The 12,286-nt window shown below is 41.5% G+C and overlaps 2 protein-coding genes across 2 annotated transcripts; one reads left to right on the top strand and one right to left on the bottom strand.

The window, feature by feature from the left end:
• The first annotated feature begins 351 nt into the window (after positions 1–351).
• On the top strand, positions 352–4,581 carry LOC120277340 (DEAD-box ATP-dependent RNA helicase 52B-like). Its single transcript, XM_039284143.1, has 7 exons — positions 352–456; positions 628–1,478; positions 1,561–1,644; positions 2,295–2,537; positions 2,788–2,955; positions 3,142–3,255; positions 3,891–4,581. Exons 2-7 carry the CDS (start codon positions 711–713, stop codon positions 4,428–4,430), a joined length of 1,917 nt encoding a protein of 638 aa, XP_039140077.1. The 5' UTR covers positions 352–456; positions 628–710; the 3' UTR covers positions 4,431–4,581.
• A 480-nt stretch (positions 4,582–5,061) lies between these two features.
• On the bottom strand, positions 5,062–11,635 carry LOC120276745 (UDP-glycosyltransferase 91C1-like). Its single transcript, XM_039283425.1, is given in 3 exon segments — positions 5,062–5,525; positions 5,527–5,672; positions 10,652–11,635. Coding segments are annotated over 3 exon segments (1,419 nt in total). The 5' UTR covers positions 11,576–11,635; the 3' UTR covers positions 5,062–5,176.
• Between the last annotated feature and the right edge of the window lie 651 nt (positions 11,636–12,286).

Here is a 12,286-nt window from a genome sequence, read left to right as displayed (position 1 = left end):
TATAGTTGTGAAATTAAATTGTATTTCATAACAAATACCCTGCTGTTTTTGTGCAGGTCATCCTTTTGTACAAATCATGGAAAGCCTTGCAAATTTTTTTTTTTAATTATTATTCTCATACTTTTTTTAATTAACTATAATAAATGCAATGATTATTAAAGAGTTCTCTTAAAAAAAATAATAAAAAAAATATTCAAATTAGCCTTCATTAGTGTAGGGTCTTAAGCTGGACCGCAAATCGGATCCGAATCCGATACATAAATAGAGCCTTATCGGATCCGCAACCCTCTAAGCTTTTTTTCTTTTTTTAATTTTTTTCCTTTAAAAAAAGAAAAAGAAAAACGAATAAGAAATTGGAATAATTGCAAAAACTAGGAAAAGGTGGGGTTTTTAGGGTTCTCGCCACGCTTTCTTTCCGGCGGCTCTCTCCTTTTTTTCTCAATTTTTTTCTCCTAGGTTTTCTCTCTGCCCCCAATCTCTCTCTCTCTTTTTAAATTTAATTAGAAAGTTTAAATTTTTTTTTTTCTTTCTTTTTAAGTTTCTAGTTTTTAATTTCCATCCGTGATTCCCTCTCCTTCTCATTGATTCCGGTGTGAAAAATTTCCCTTTTTTTATATAATTTTGCAGAAGATCGAGAATTTAGGGTTTTGATTCGCTGTTCCTTAGATTTCGTTGTTCCTGTGATAAAGATTTGGGTTTTCGAGCTAGGTATGCGATCTTCATGGGCTGATTCCGTCGCGAACGCCGAGATCTCGGCGTCCGCGAGCACCAATAGCACCACCTCCGCCAGCGCCACCGCTGCCCCCTCTCGTTCCTCCTACGTTCCTCCCCATCTCCGCAACCGTCAAACTTCATCGGAGCCTTCTGTGCAACCCCATGCGGAACCCCCTTCGAAACCTCTCGGCTATGCTGGCCCTCCTGGTGGCTCCCGTTGGGCCGCCGGAGGTGGCCTTGTCCGCGACACGGGCCGTCCTAGCTTCGCCGGTGGGCGATCCGGTGGCGGCGGTGGTGGTGGTGGTGGCTGGAACTCTCGCACCGGCGGGTGGGACCGTAGGGAGCGGGAAGTAAATCCCTTCGCCAATGACGAAGAAAACACGGAGGTCGCTTTCGACCAGGAGAACACTGGCATCAACTTTGATGCTTATGAGGACATCCCTGTGGAGACGAGCGGCGAGAACGTTCCCCCGCCGGTGAACACTTTTGCGGAGATCGATCTTGGGGATGCGCTGAATCTGAATATAAGGAGGTGTAAGTACGTGAAGCCGACTCCGGTGCAGCGTTATGCCATCCCGATCTCCCTCGCCGGGAGGGATTTGATGGCCTGTGCTCAGACAGGGTCGGGAAAGACGGCAGCTTTTTGTTTCCCGATCATTAGTGGGATCATTAAAGGTGGCAGCTTTGTGCCCAAGCCCCGGGGCTCGAGGACGGCGTACCCGATGGCTTTGATCCTCTCCCCCACCCGAGAACTTTCTGTGCAGGTATTTTGATGCAGTTTGTTAGTTGTTTGTTGAAGAATTGTGTTTTTTCATAATCTCTTGAATCTTTTTTCATGTTGTGTAGATACATGAGGAGGCAAGAAAATTCGCCTTTCAAACTGGTGTCAGGGTTGTTGTTGCTTATGGAGGAGCTCCAATTAATCAACAGGTTTTATTTTGTTGTTTTGTTATTTGTTTATGCCGTGATTTATGATCATTTTTGCTCTTTTAATTTATCATTTTGGTGCATGTTCTATACAGAGAAAGTTCCTGCTTTGTATGATTGCTTGATGATCACTGGATTTGTGGGGTTAACATGATGTCCTTTTGGTTCTATTTTTGTTCTTTCATTCTGTGTTATTCCATTGTTTGTTTCAATGTCCGAGCTTGTTAACATTTTTAACCTTTGGCTGTGGTGAACTAGAAATAGTGAACCTTTTTGTTGTTGAATTCCTTGATGCATAGAAGTAAAGAGTTATTAGTAAAGTACAAGATGTATGGGAAATTGGTTGGCTAGCTACGTTTTGGTGAGTTGATGGATGTCAGTTATTTATAGCATATAGCTGTCTGGGCATTTGCTGGTGGCATTTATTGTATTGTATTTTTTCTTGGCTGGGGTTATTTTGCTGTCATCCCATCTTACTTTTGCATGCTGTTAGAATAAGCTCTTTTTTTTTTTTCTACTTATACTTTTCATGCTTATGCAAAACTGATCTAGGCATTGTCGTAAATTGATTTGTCTTGCATTCACATAGAAGTCAAATGACTATAATCATGTTTGGTGTTCTTCTCTAATCAAGGTTCACATATTTATGTCAGTTAAGGGACCTCGAGAGAGGCGTTGACATACTTGTGGCAACTCCTGGACGGCTTGTTGATTTGCTGGAGAGGGCTAGAGTTTCACTGCAGATGATCAAATATTTGGCCCTTGATGAGGCAGATCGAATGCTGGATATGGGTTTTGAGCCCCAAATTCGGAAGATTGTTGAACAGATGGACATGCCACAACGAGGCTTAAGGCAGACCATGCTGTTTAGTGCTACTTTTCCAAAAGAGATCCAGGTTTGATATTTTTTTGTCCCTCTGTTGGGTGATTTTTTCAACGGCATTTGTTTGCATTCTTGCTATAGTTGAATTTTCTACTTTATATTCAACATATGGAACCTAAATAGAAGGTTTAGATTTGTTGTGCTTTCATATGTGTAGACACTTTCAAATATTACCAAATTTGCATGACTTTTTGATTTTTATGTTTAAATGTGGTGACTTCTTTGGTAATTCCCTCTGACAATTTTGTCAACCTCTAATGCAGAGATTGGCATCAGACTTCCTTGCAAATTACATATTTCTTGCTGTTGGGAGGGTTGGCTCAAGTACTGATTTGATTGTCCAGAGAGTTGAATTTGTCAATGATTCAGACAAAAGGAGCCATCTTATGGATCTTCTTCATGCTCAGGTAGCAAATGGAGTTCATGGGAAGGTAATGTTCATGTTTCTTACTGCTTTAGTTTATCATCTTCAAAACTTACCTGATCTGTGGATTCTCTGTATATAATGGGCTCAGATGTACTTGTCTTTTGTGTATTTAGCCATTTACTAAGTACTTACGGTAACACAAATGATTAATGTGCAAGCTGGGGCTCAAAATCTCTCTTTCATCATGCAGCAATCTCTCACTTTGGTCTTTGTTGAGACAAAAAGAGGAGCTGATTCTCTGGAGCACTGGTTGTGTTTGAATGGGTTTCCTGCTACTACAATTCATGGTGATAGAACACAGCAGGTACATGTTTGATGACAGCAAAGAATCTATTCAGCTTATCATTTGCTGTGCCTACTTTGTGGAAGTTACTAATTTATGCTTTTTTAATCTTTACTTTAGGTCTATGTCACCATCTTTTTTTTTTATCTGATTATTAAAATTGCAGAGCTCTTATTTCTTTTCATCTTTCTATACCACTGTGTTCATTTGGGCATGATATTCTATATCTTACCTATGACATTCTTTATCTTGGCGTGTTATTTCTCTTTTAGTTGCTTCTTATGGTTACGTTATCAGCTAGCATCATTCACATCAATTTAGAAATATTGTGAGATGTTGATGAATTTTGAAATGTGTCTGCTCATGAAGTGTATATCAAATAATCGAGAAGCACAGTTGTCCATATTTCTTTCTGTTACATTTTCTTTGCGATACTACAGCAGATATCTTCTTGAATCTTGCTTTATAATAATAGTGATCAGATATGACTGTCTGGTCTTGATCTGATGAGCTGTAGTCCGAGCTTTAGTAAAGCTTCCCCTTCGATGTCCCGATGCTTTAAGTACCACAAGTGTCCTTGATCTATTTGTACTGGTCCAGCAATAATAGTTTTCTTTTATCTCATGTGGTCCTCTTGTCTGTGTTTGTGTTAACAGGAAAGAGAAATGGCACTAAGATCATTCAAAAGCGGCTCAACGCCTATCCTAGTTGCGACCGATGTGGCTGCGCGAGGCCTTGACATTCCCCACGTAGCTCATGTGGTTAACTTCGACCTCCCAAATGACATCGATGACTACGTTCACAGGATCGGAAGGACTGGAAGAGCCGGAAAGAGTGGTTTAGCCACAGCCTTCTTCAACGAAAACAATTCCTCGTTAGCGAGGCCATTGTCTGAGCTAATGCAGGAAGCCAACCAGGAAGTCCCGTCATGGCTTTCCCGCTACGCTGCCCGTGCATCATATGGCGGTGGTGGCAGGAACCGAAGATCTGGTGGCGGGCCTCGGTTTGGTGGCCGGGATTTCCGGCGGGACGGTTATTCCCGTGGTGGAGGAGGTGGTGGTGGTGGTGGTGGTGGTGGTGGTGGTGGGGGAAATGATTATTACGGCGGAGGAGGAAGCGGATACGGAGGAGCATCATCTGGGTACGGTGGCGGAAATTTTGGAGGTGGTCCTGGTGTTACCAGTGCATGGGACTAACTAACTTGACTGTTCAAAACAACAACTCTAGTCTTCTCATCCATGTTTTACTCCATATGTTCTTGAGAATATAATTTTGGCAGTAGATTGCAACGTTTATCAGAGTTTTATGAGCATATTATAGTGGGTAATCATCATTCCTTTCTTTTAATCCATTTGTGTTGTCAATTCCTGAGTTGAATGGGTGTAAATTTTAACTAATGACCATATATATATATTATTTGTGTGAACAATTATTAATTTTAATTTGTGTGAATTCGGTTAAAACCAGTAAACGTGGCAAATTGTCAATATATCCTTGCAAAAACAATATACATGAGGGTCATTCATATATGATCCATAAAATATATGGTCTTATTTATGGAGATCCAACTGGCTATTTATGGAGATCCAACAGGCAATAATGATAAACAGTAACAGGCTATTTATGGAGATGTAACAGGCAATAATGATAAACAATAACAAATATAATAATTATTGTTTAAAATAATACAATATATTATTATTTATTTATGTCAGTTGTTGAATTGTGATAATTGGACATAGATGATGTTTTGTCGCATATAAAGAATTCTATTTCTTTTATGTATATATAATCAACTTTAAAATCTTATTAAAAAGACAGATTTATCTTTCATTTATTTTGGAGAGAAAAAAGAGGGAGAAACATATACCATAAGAAAATACAAATGTTTTGCAGGGGCATGAAATAATTTTACATAAAAGAAATTAAAAAAAAAAAAAAATCAAACATCAAACATCTCTTTATTACCCTTCAAAAACCTAACAAAGTCATCAACATACTTATCTTGACCAACAGCATCACCAAACACCTTCTTCATCTCTTCAGCCCTAACCCTAACCCTAACTCCATCCCCTTGATCCTCCACCATCACCAACCTCAAAACCCTAACCACCTCCTCTTTCCCAAAATACCCATCCTCTTCCCTCCTCTTCACCTCCACCCCAAACCCTCTCTCCACCACCAACCTTGCATTTGCCTCTTGATCCACATATATTGGCAACAACATCAGTGGATGTCCAAACCCTAATGCTTCAACAATAGAACTCCATCCAGAATGACTCAAAAACCCTAACTTGATCCACCCATCCTCTCACCACCATCCCACGTCCACTAACTCTCTCCTCAAACCCTAATGGCAACACCTGATCATCATCCATTACTCCATCTCCCAACCCTAAACCCTTCCTCAAAACCCACAAAAATGATAACCCTGATAACTGTTGATGCTGATTGATGATGGGGTGAGAGCGGGCCGTGCGTTGGCTGCATTCGAGAAGGATAGAAGAGTGGAGGTGAAGCATGGTTGCTGGATTCGGGTTCCATGAAGAAGCTGTAACCTTTTGACTTTTCGTATCTCTTCCCAGTATTTTTACAATAGTATTTTTAATGTGAGTGGAGACCATATCTATGGGTGTGTGTGTTGGCCGATGAGTTTGCTTGTGTGTGAGTTATTGTCGGCCAATGAGAGCAAGGTTGCTCAAGTTAGTGGTGTTACTTTTTTTGTTTTAATATATATATGAATGGATGGTAGTGGAAGTTGGTTGGTCACCTGTTAATCAAGAGAAATCTCTTGTTCTTTTTTTGTCTCTGCTTTTTCCTCCTCTCTATCTAGGGCTTACTATCAACCTCGAGAACCGGGGTAAGTACCCTTTTGATACTGGGGTTTACTTCATCTTCCCCAACAATCGGTATCGAGCTTGAAGTCGAGGCCATGGCGGACGAGTTCGATGGTACTCTCACAACCCTCAGTGTTGATCTTCAGGGGCCGAGACTACGGTAGATGGAGTCTCCGCATGAAGACGGTGTTCCGTTCACAGGATTTGTGGGAACTCGTTGAGAAGGGGTTAGGCGAGACCAGGGGACGAAGCCATAGACAAGGAAAATAGAAAAGCGGGATGCCAAGGCGTTGAGTATCATCCAACAAGTCGTGGATGAACCGATTCGGATCGAATCGCGAGGCGGAGACGAGACACGCAGACTTAGGGTTATGATCCGAAGCATTACGAGGGAATCACAAAGGTGGCTTCGAGTGAGGAAGCAATCTCTGGACAAAGCTTTGAGGTTCTTCAGATGGATGAGAATGAAACCATACAAGACTACTCGCTCAAGAGTTTTTGTCCATTGTGAACCAAGTTCGGGGACTTGGGCATAAGCTCAGTGAAGAAGATGTTGTGGCTAAGGTGCTGAGGAGTTTGCATCCGAAGTTCGATTTTGTAGCCGTTGCTATCGAGGAATCGAAGGATATTACAACTCTCTCTTTGGATGAGTTGTGTGGATCTCTTCAGGCACATGAGATTCGGGTGAATCGGGGTCTTGTAAAGCGTGGGAGAGAAGGCTTTTACATGTGAAGGGAGAAGGCACTAGCTCACAGCATCACAGAGGAGCAAGCTCTAGCTCAGGTAACTCTATGGGTGAAGGAAGAGGTCGAGGTAGGTACCCTTCTCGTGGTAGAGGAAGAAGTGAGAGAGGAGGTAGAGGAAGAGGTTATGAAAGCAGGAGCAATGTACAGTGCTATCACTGTAAAAAGTTCGGACATGTGAAGGCTAACTGCTGGTTAAGAGGGAAGCAGCAAGAGAAGAGTGTGAATGTGGTTACTGAGGAGCAAGACACTAGCTGTTTGTTTATGGCTAGCAGTTCTCTAGAAGATGATGGAGCGTCCACCTGGCTAATTGACAGCGGCTGCTCTAATCATATGTCAGGGAATAAGAGAATTTTTTGTTCTTTGGATGAATCACTGAGGGAGAGTGTGAAGCTGGGAGATGATAAAGAAATGATAGTTCATGGTATGGGAACTGTGGGTTTTCACACTCAAGATGGAGGGCGAAAGGTATTGCAGAAGGTTCAATATATACCTGATCTTGCACACAATCTCTTGAGTGTTGGTCAGTTAACATCAAGAGGTTACTCAGTTGCATTCAAGGAGGACATGTGCATCATAAGGGATGAACGGAATCAAAAAATTATGATAGCGTGCGAGAAAAACAAGGAACAATATGTATCCTCCGGATATAGCAAGCATTGGAAGGGTGAATGTAATGGTCACTGGGCAAAACCTGAGTGAATTATGGCATTTGAGGCTTGGGCATCTCAACTTTAAAGGTCTACAGTTCATGGCACACAAGAAAATGGTGATCGGGCTACCTGAATTGAAGCAATCCCGACAATGTGAGGAGTGTCTTTGTTACAAAAGCAAGTGAGAGCAAGCTTTCCATCAGAGTCTCCGAAGATCAAATTCAGGTGTTGCAGTGGTGCACATGGACTTGTGCGGTCCTATGAGTGTAGACTCCTTGGGTGCTAACAAATATTTTTTTATTTGCTTGTAGATGACTATAGCAGGGTGGTCTTTGGGTGTATTTTTCCGAAGAACAAGTCGGGAAGCTTTCAAGGTGTTCCAGAATTTTCATGCCTTGGTGGAGAGGCAATTGGGAAGAAAACTCAGGGTGGTGAGGAGTGATCGTGGTGGTGAATTCTCCTCAACTGAATTCCAGAACTACTGCAATAGTCATGGCATCAAAAGGGAATACACGGCTCCTTACACGCCTCAACAGAATGGTGTAGTGGAGCGCAAGAATCGGACAGTGGTGGAGATGGCTCGGGCTTTACTTAAGAGCGGGAATCTTCCAACAAGGTTACGGGGTGAAGTCTGTCTCAACAGCAGTGTATTTGATAAATAGATCACTTACACAAGCTTTTGCAAACAAAGACACCATATGAGGCTATGCATGGAGTTAAACCTATGGTGAGTCATTTAAAAATATTCGGTTGCATTGCCTTTGTTTTAATTCCCTCTCATAAGTTGCACAAGCTTGATGAGAGATCGAGAAAGGTGTATTTTTCATTGGGTATGCCTCGGAATCCAAGGCATATAGGATGTACAATCCCTTGACGAGCAAGATCATCATCGATAGAGATGTTGTGTTTCATGAAGAGTCTCGATGGAGTTGGAGTGTTCCCAAGTCTAATATCGAGGCATTAGAGTCCGAAGATGATAAGGAGGAGTTTACAAATCATACTCGAACCTCTCCAATCCCTGTCGGGACATCAAGTGGAGGAGTGGAGGCGGCATGCGATCCAAGCATAGTGAGATTTCGATGCTCCCCGGGTCCATGTAGCACCAACTGATGGAACTCCTCCCAGAAAGACTAAATTGCTCACAGATGTATACAATTCTTGCACATTTGCTATGCATGTTGCTGATCCAACTGAATACAGGGAAGCTATGAAGAGTAAAGAATGGCAAGAAGCTATGAGTTCGAGATGGATTCAATAACAAGCAACAACACATGGGAGTCGTGTGAGTGCCTCCCGAGAAGAGTCCAGTTGGTCTTAAGTGGATTTTTAAGACTAAGTTTAATGAAAAGGGAGAGGTGCGAAGCATAAAGCCGAGTGTGGCCAAGGGGTACTCGCAAACTCAAGGGATTGATTATGATGAGGTATTCTCACGAGTGGCTCGAATTGAAAGCAGTTAGACTAATCCTTGCACTTGCGACTCGAGCGGGGTGGGAAGTGTTTCACTTTGATGTGAAATCGGCCTTCTTGAATGGAGAAATACGAGGGAGGAAGTGTATGTCTCTCAACCTCGAGGGGTTATGAGAAGAAAGGTGAAGAACATCTAGTTTATAGATTGAAGAAGGCTCTATATGGTCGCAGGCGGGCGCCCGGAGCTCGGTATTCGAAATTGATAGGCATTTCAAGGAACTGGGGTTTGTGAAGAGTGAGAATGAACACACCTTATACAGGAAGGAAGGAATGAATGGTGATTTATTACTGATTAGTCTTTATGTAGATGATATTATTTATACAAGTTCTTCATCGTCTCTGCTAGCTCAATTCAAGCATGACATGATGAATACATTCAAGATGACTGACTTGGGCTTAATGAGCTATTTTCTGGGTTTAGAAGTGAAGCAGAACACTGAAGGTGTCTTCATTTCTCAGCAGAAGTATGTTGATGACTTGTTAGTTCACATGAACATGAAATGCTGCAAACCCGTGAGTACACCATTATCAGTAAATGAGAAGCTAGAAGAGGGTGGCAGTGATAAGTTCTCAGACCCAGGTGTTTACAGAAGTTTGATTGGGAAGTTACTCTATGTTACTCATACCAGACCCGACATTGTCTTTCCAGTCAACTTCCTGTCAAGATTTATGAATCAACCAAGCAAAATTCAGTTCACTGCTGCAAAGAAAGTTGTGAGATATCTTGCAGGAACAAGGAATTTGGGTCTGTGGTATCCAAGGGGAGATGATGGTGAACTAGAGGCATTCTCCGAGCGGTGATCGGGGAGGATCTAAAAGGCGATCGGAAGAGCACAACTCGGGTTTGTTCTTCAAGTTGGGTTCGTGTCCTATCTCCTGGGGATCCCGAAAGCAGGATGTTGTGGCTCTCTCCACAACCGAGGCAGTACATTGCATCCACAGCTGAGCTTGTCAAGTTGTTTGGGTCGAGAAGAGTGTTACGGGACTGTGGGAAACCATGCTCTGAATCTACTAAACTATGGGTTGATAATCTCTCTGCCATTGCTGTGGCCAAGAATCCTGCACACCATGGACGAACGAAGCACATAGACGTGAGGTTTCACTTCATTCGAGGATTAGTATCAGAAGGAGAAATTTCTCTGCATCATTGCAGCACTAATCATCAGATCGCCGACATCTTCACCAAACCGCTAATTGCTGAGAAGTTTGTTATGTTCAGAAAATTGCTTGGGATGAGATCATCTCAATCAAGGGGGGGTGTTGATGCTGATTGATGATGGGGTGAGAGCGGGCCGTGCGTTGGCTGCATTCGAGAAGGATAGAAGAGTGGAGGTGAAGCATGGTTGCTGGATTCGGGTTCCATGAAGAAGCTGTAACCTTTTGACTTTTCGTATCTCTTCCCAGTATTTTACAATAGTATTTTAATGTGAGTGGAGACCATATCTATGGGTGTGTGTGTTGGCCAGTAGTTTGCTTGTGTGTGAGTTATTGCTGGCCAATGAGAGCAAGGTTGCTCAAGTTAGTGGTGTTACTTTTTGTTTTAATATATATATGAATGGATGGTAGTGGAAGTTGGTTGGTCAGCTGTTAATCAAGAGAAATCTCTTGTTCTTTTTGTCTCTGTTTTTCCTCCTCTCTATCTAGGCTTACTATCAACCTGAGAACCAGGGTAAGTACCCTTTTTGATACAGGTTTACTTCATCTTCCCCAACAATAACTCCAACCCTAATGCAAGCTCATGCAGTAACTCTAAACTCAACGTTGCTTCACTTCCAAAAGCCACGTAAACCACTGACCTTATCTTCTGCATGTCCAACCATGCAAACATCTCCTCCTCGTTGATCATCATCTTCCCAACTGCTTCTCTTGATGGTGCAAGTAACCCTAAAGGAAGCACTGGCTTCTGATGGAGATCTCTGAGAAGCTTTACAAACTCACCTTCAACCTCCATGCATGTCCTTATACAGAAAGCTTCACAACCTTCAATGGTTTTCCTATACCTAGATATATCTGATATGCCGGTAATGTTGTTTTCATAAATAGCCATTAGGGTTTTTGCACCATGGAGAGAGTAAGAGAGGTTGGAAGGGAAAGGGATCCAGTTTGGTTTGAGGGTGAAGTTTTCCAGTGAGGTTCTTGAGCCTTTGTCATCAGTGAGCTCAGAGGAAGGGCCTATGAAAGAAAGGAAAGAAGCAGTGAAGATGGAGAAGAAGGCACAAGGGATGGAGAAGGTTGAAGCTATAGGAATGGCCCATGGAGTGGCGAAGTCTAAGAGAAGCCAGTTTGGTTTGGGAGAGGATTCATGGAGGAAGGTGGTGAAGGGGAGGTGGAGAGAGTCTAGAGAAAGTTTGAGGTGTTGGACTTGGTCCGGTGAGACGTCGGAGGTGGCGCCGGCGAGGGGTGGGAGGTTGGGGTTTGGAGGGAGTGGGAGAGGGATGAAGGTGATGAGAGGGGAGAGGGAAGAGGAGGAGAGTTTGGAGATGTTTGTAGGGGTGGTTAGGTAGGAGATATGGTGGCCTTTTGAAGCTAAGGTTTTGGAGAGCTCTAAAAATGGCATCATGTGACCAAAAGCTAGCCATGGGAACACTGCTATGTGGAGAGGTTGATGATGATGATGATGATGATGGTGCTCCATTGCCATGGATGGAAGTGGAACTAGAAGTTTGTTGCTTCAATGGAGTGTATGGTGTATAATGTATACACACACACATATATAGACTTTATAAGATTTGACAAACATGGATGCTCACAACAGTAACTATTGGATCATTAGCCAACTGAAACCTAATACAATTTTTTTATCTGTCATGATTAACTAAATTTTATATATTAAAAAAATTAGTTTTTTTTTTTAAATTTTACTCTTAATTTTATTTTCACATTTCTCTCTTATATTTAATTCCAACAAAAAAATTAAATTAAATATTAAAAATAATTTAAAAAAATAATTAATGTTTTTTTATCATAGAAAATGACAAATAAAAATAAACATGAATTTATGAATCTATGATAAATAAAAAAATAGATAGAGTAATGAGGAAATTATACAGTATCTATATAAATAATAACTGTTTCATCATCATTCAATACTTAAAAACAAAAAACAATAATCTGTTAGATACTTAAACCCTCACTACATATATAAACAGTATAAACAGTGAAGGATTTAGTGTCACACAAAGTAAGGTGAGTGTTTAATTTTTGAAAATCCATTATAGTCCACACTGTCAACAATATATATATATATATATTTATATATTAAAATATTATGGTGATGGCCAGTAGTAATGGTGTGAATTTATATATATACTGTCCAATAATTATATACACAGTTGAGATATCCAATCCTCAT

Source organism: Dioscorea cayenensis, chromosome 15 (assembly GCF_009730915.1).
Source record: "Dioscorea cayenensis subsp. rotundata cultivar TDr96_F1 chromosome 15, TDr96_F1_v2_PseudoChromosome.rev07_lg8_w22 25.fasta, whole genome shotgun sequence".
NCBI classification, from domain to species: Eukaryota; Viridiplantae; Streptophyta; class Magnoliopsida; order Dioscoreales; family Dioscoreaceae; genus Dioscorea; species Dioscorea cayenensis.
Note: the sequence above shows the minus strand (reverse complement) of the source record. Positions and strands in the feature narration are given on the sequence as shown.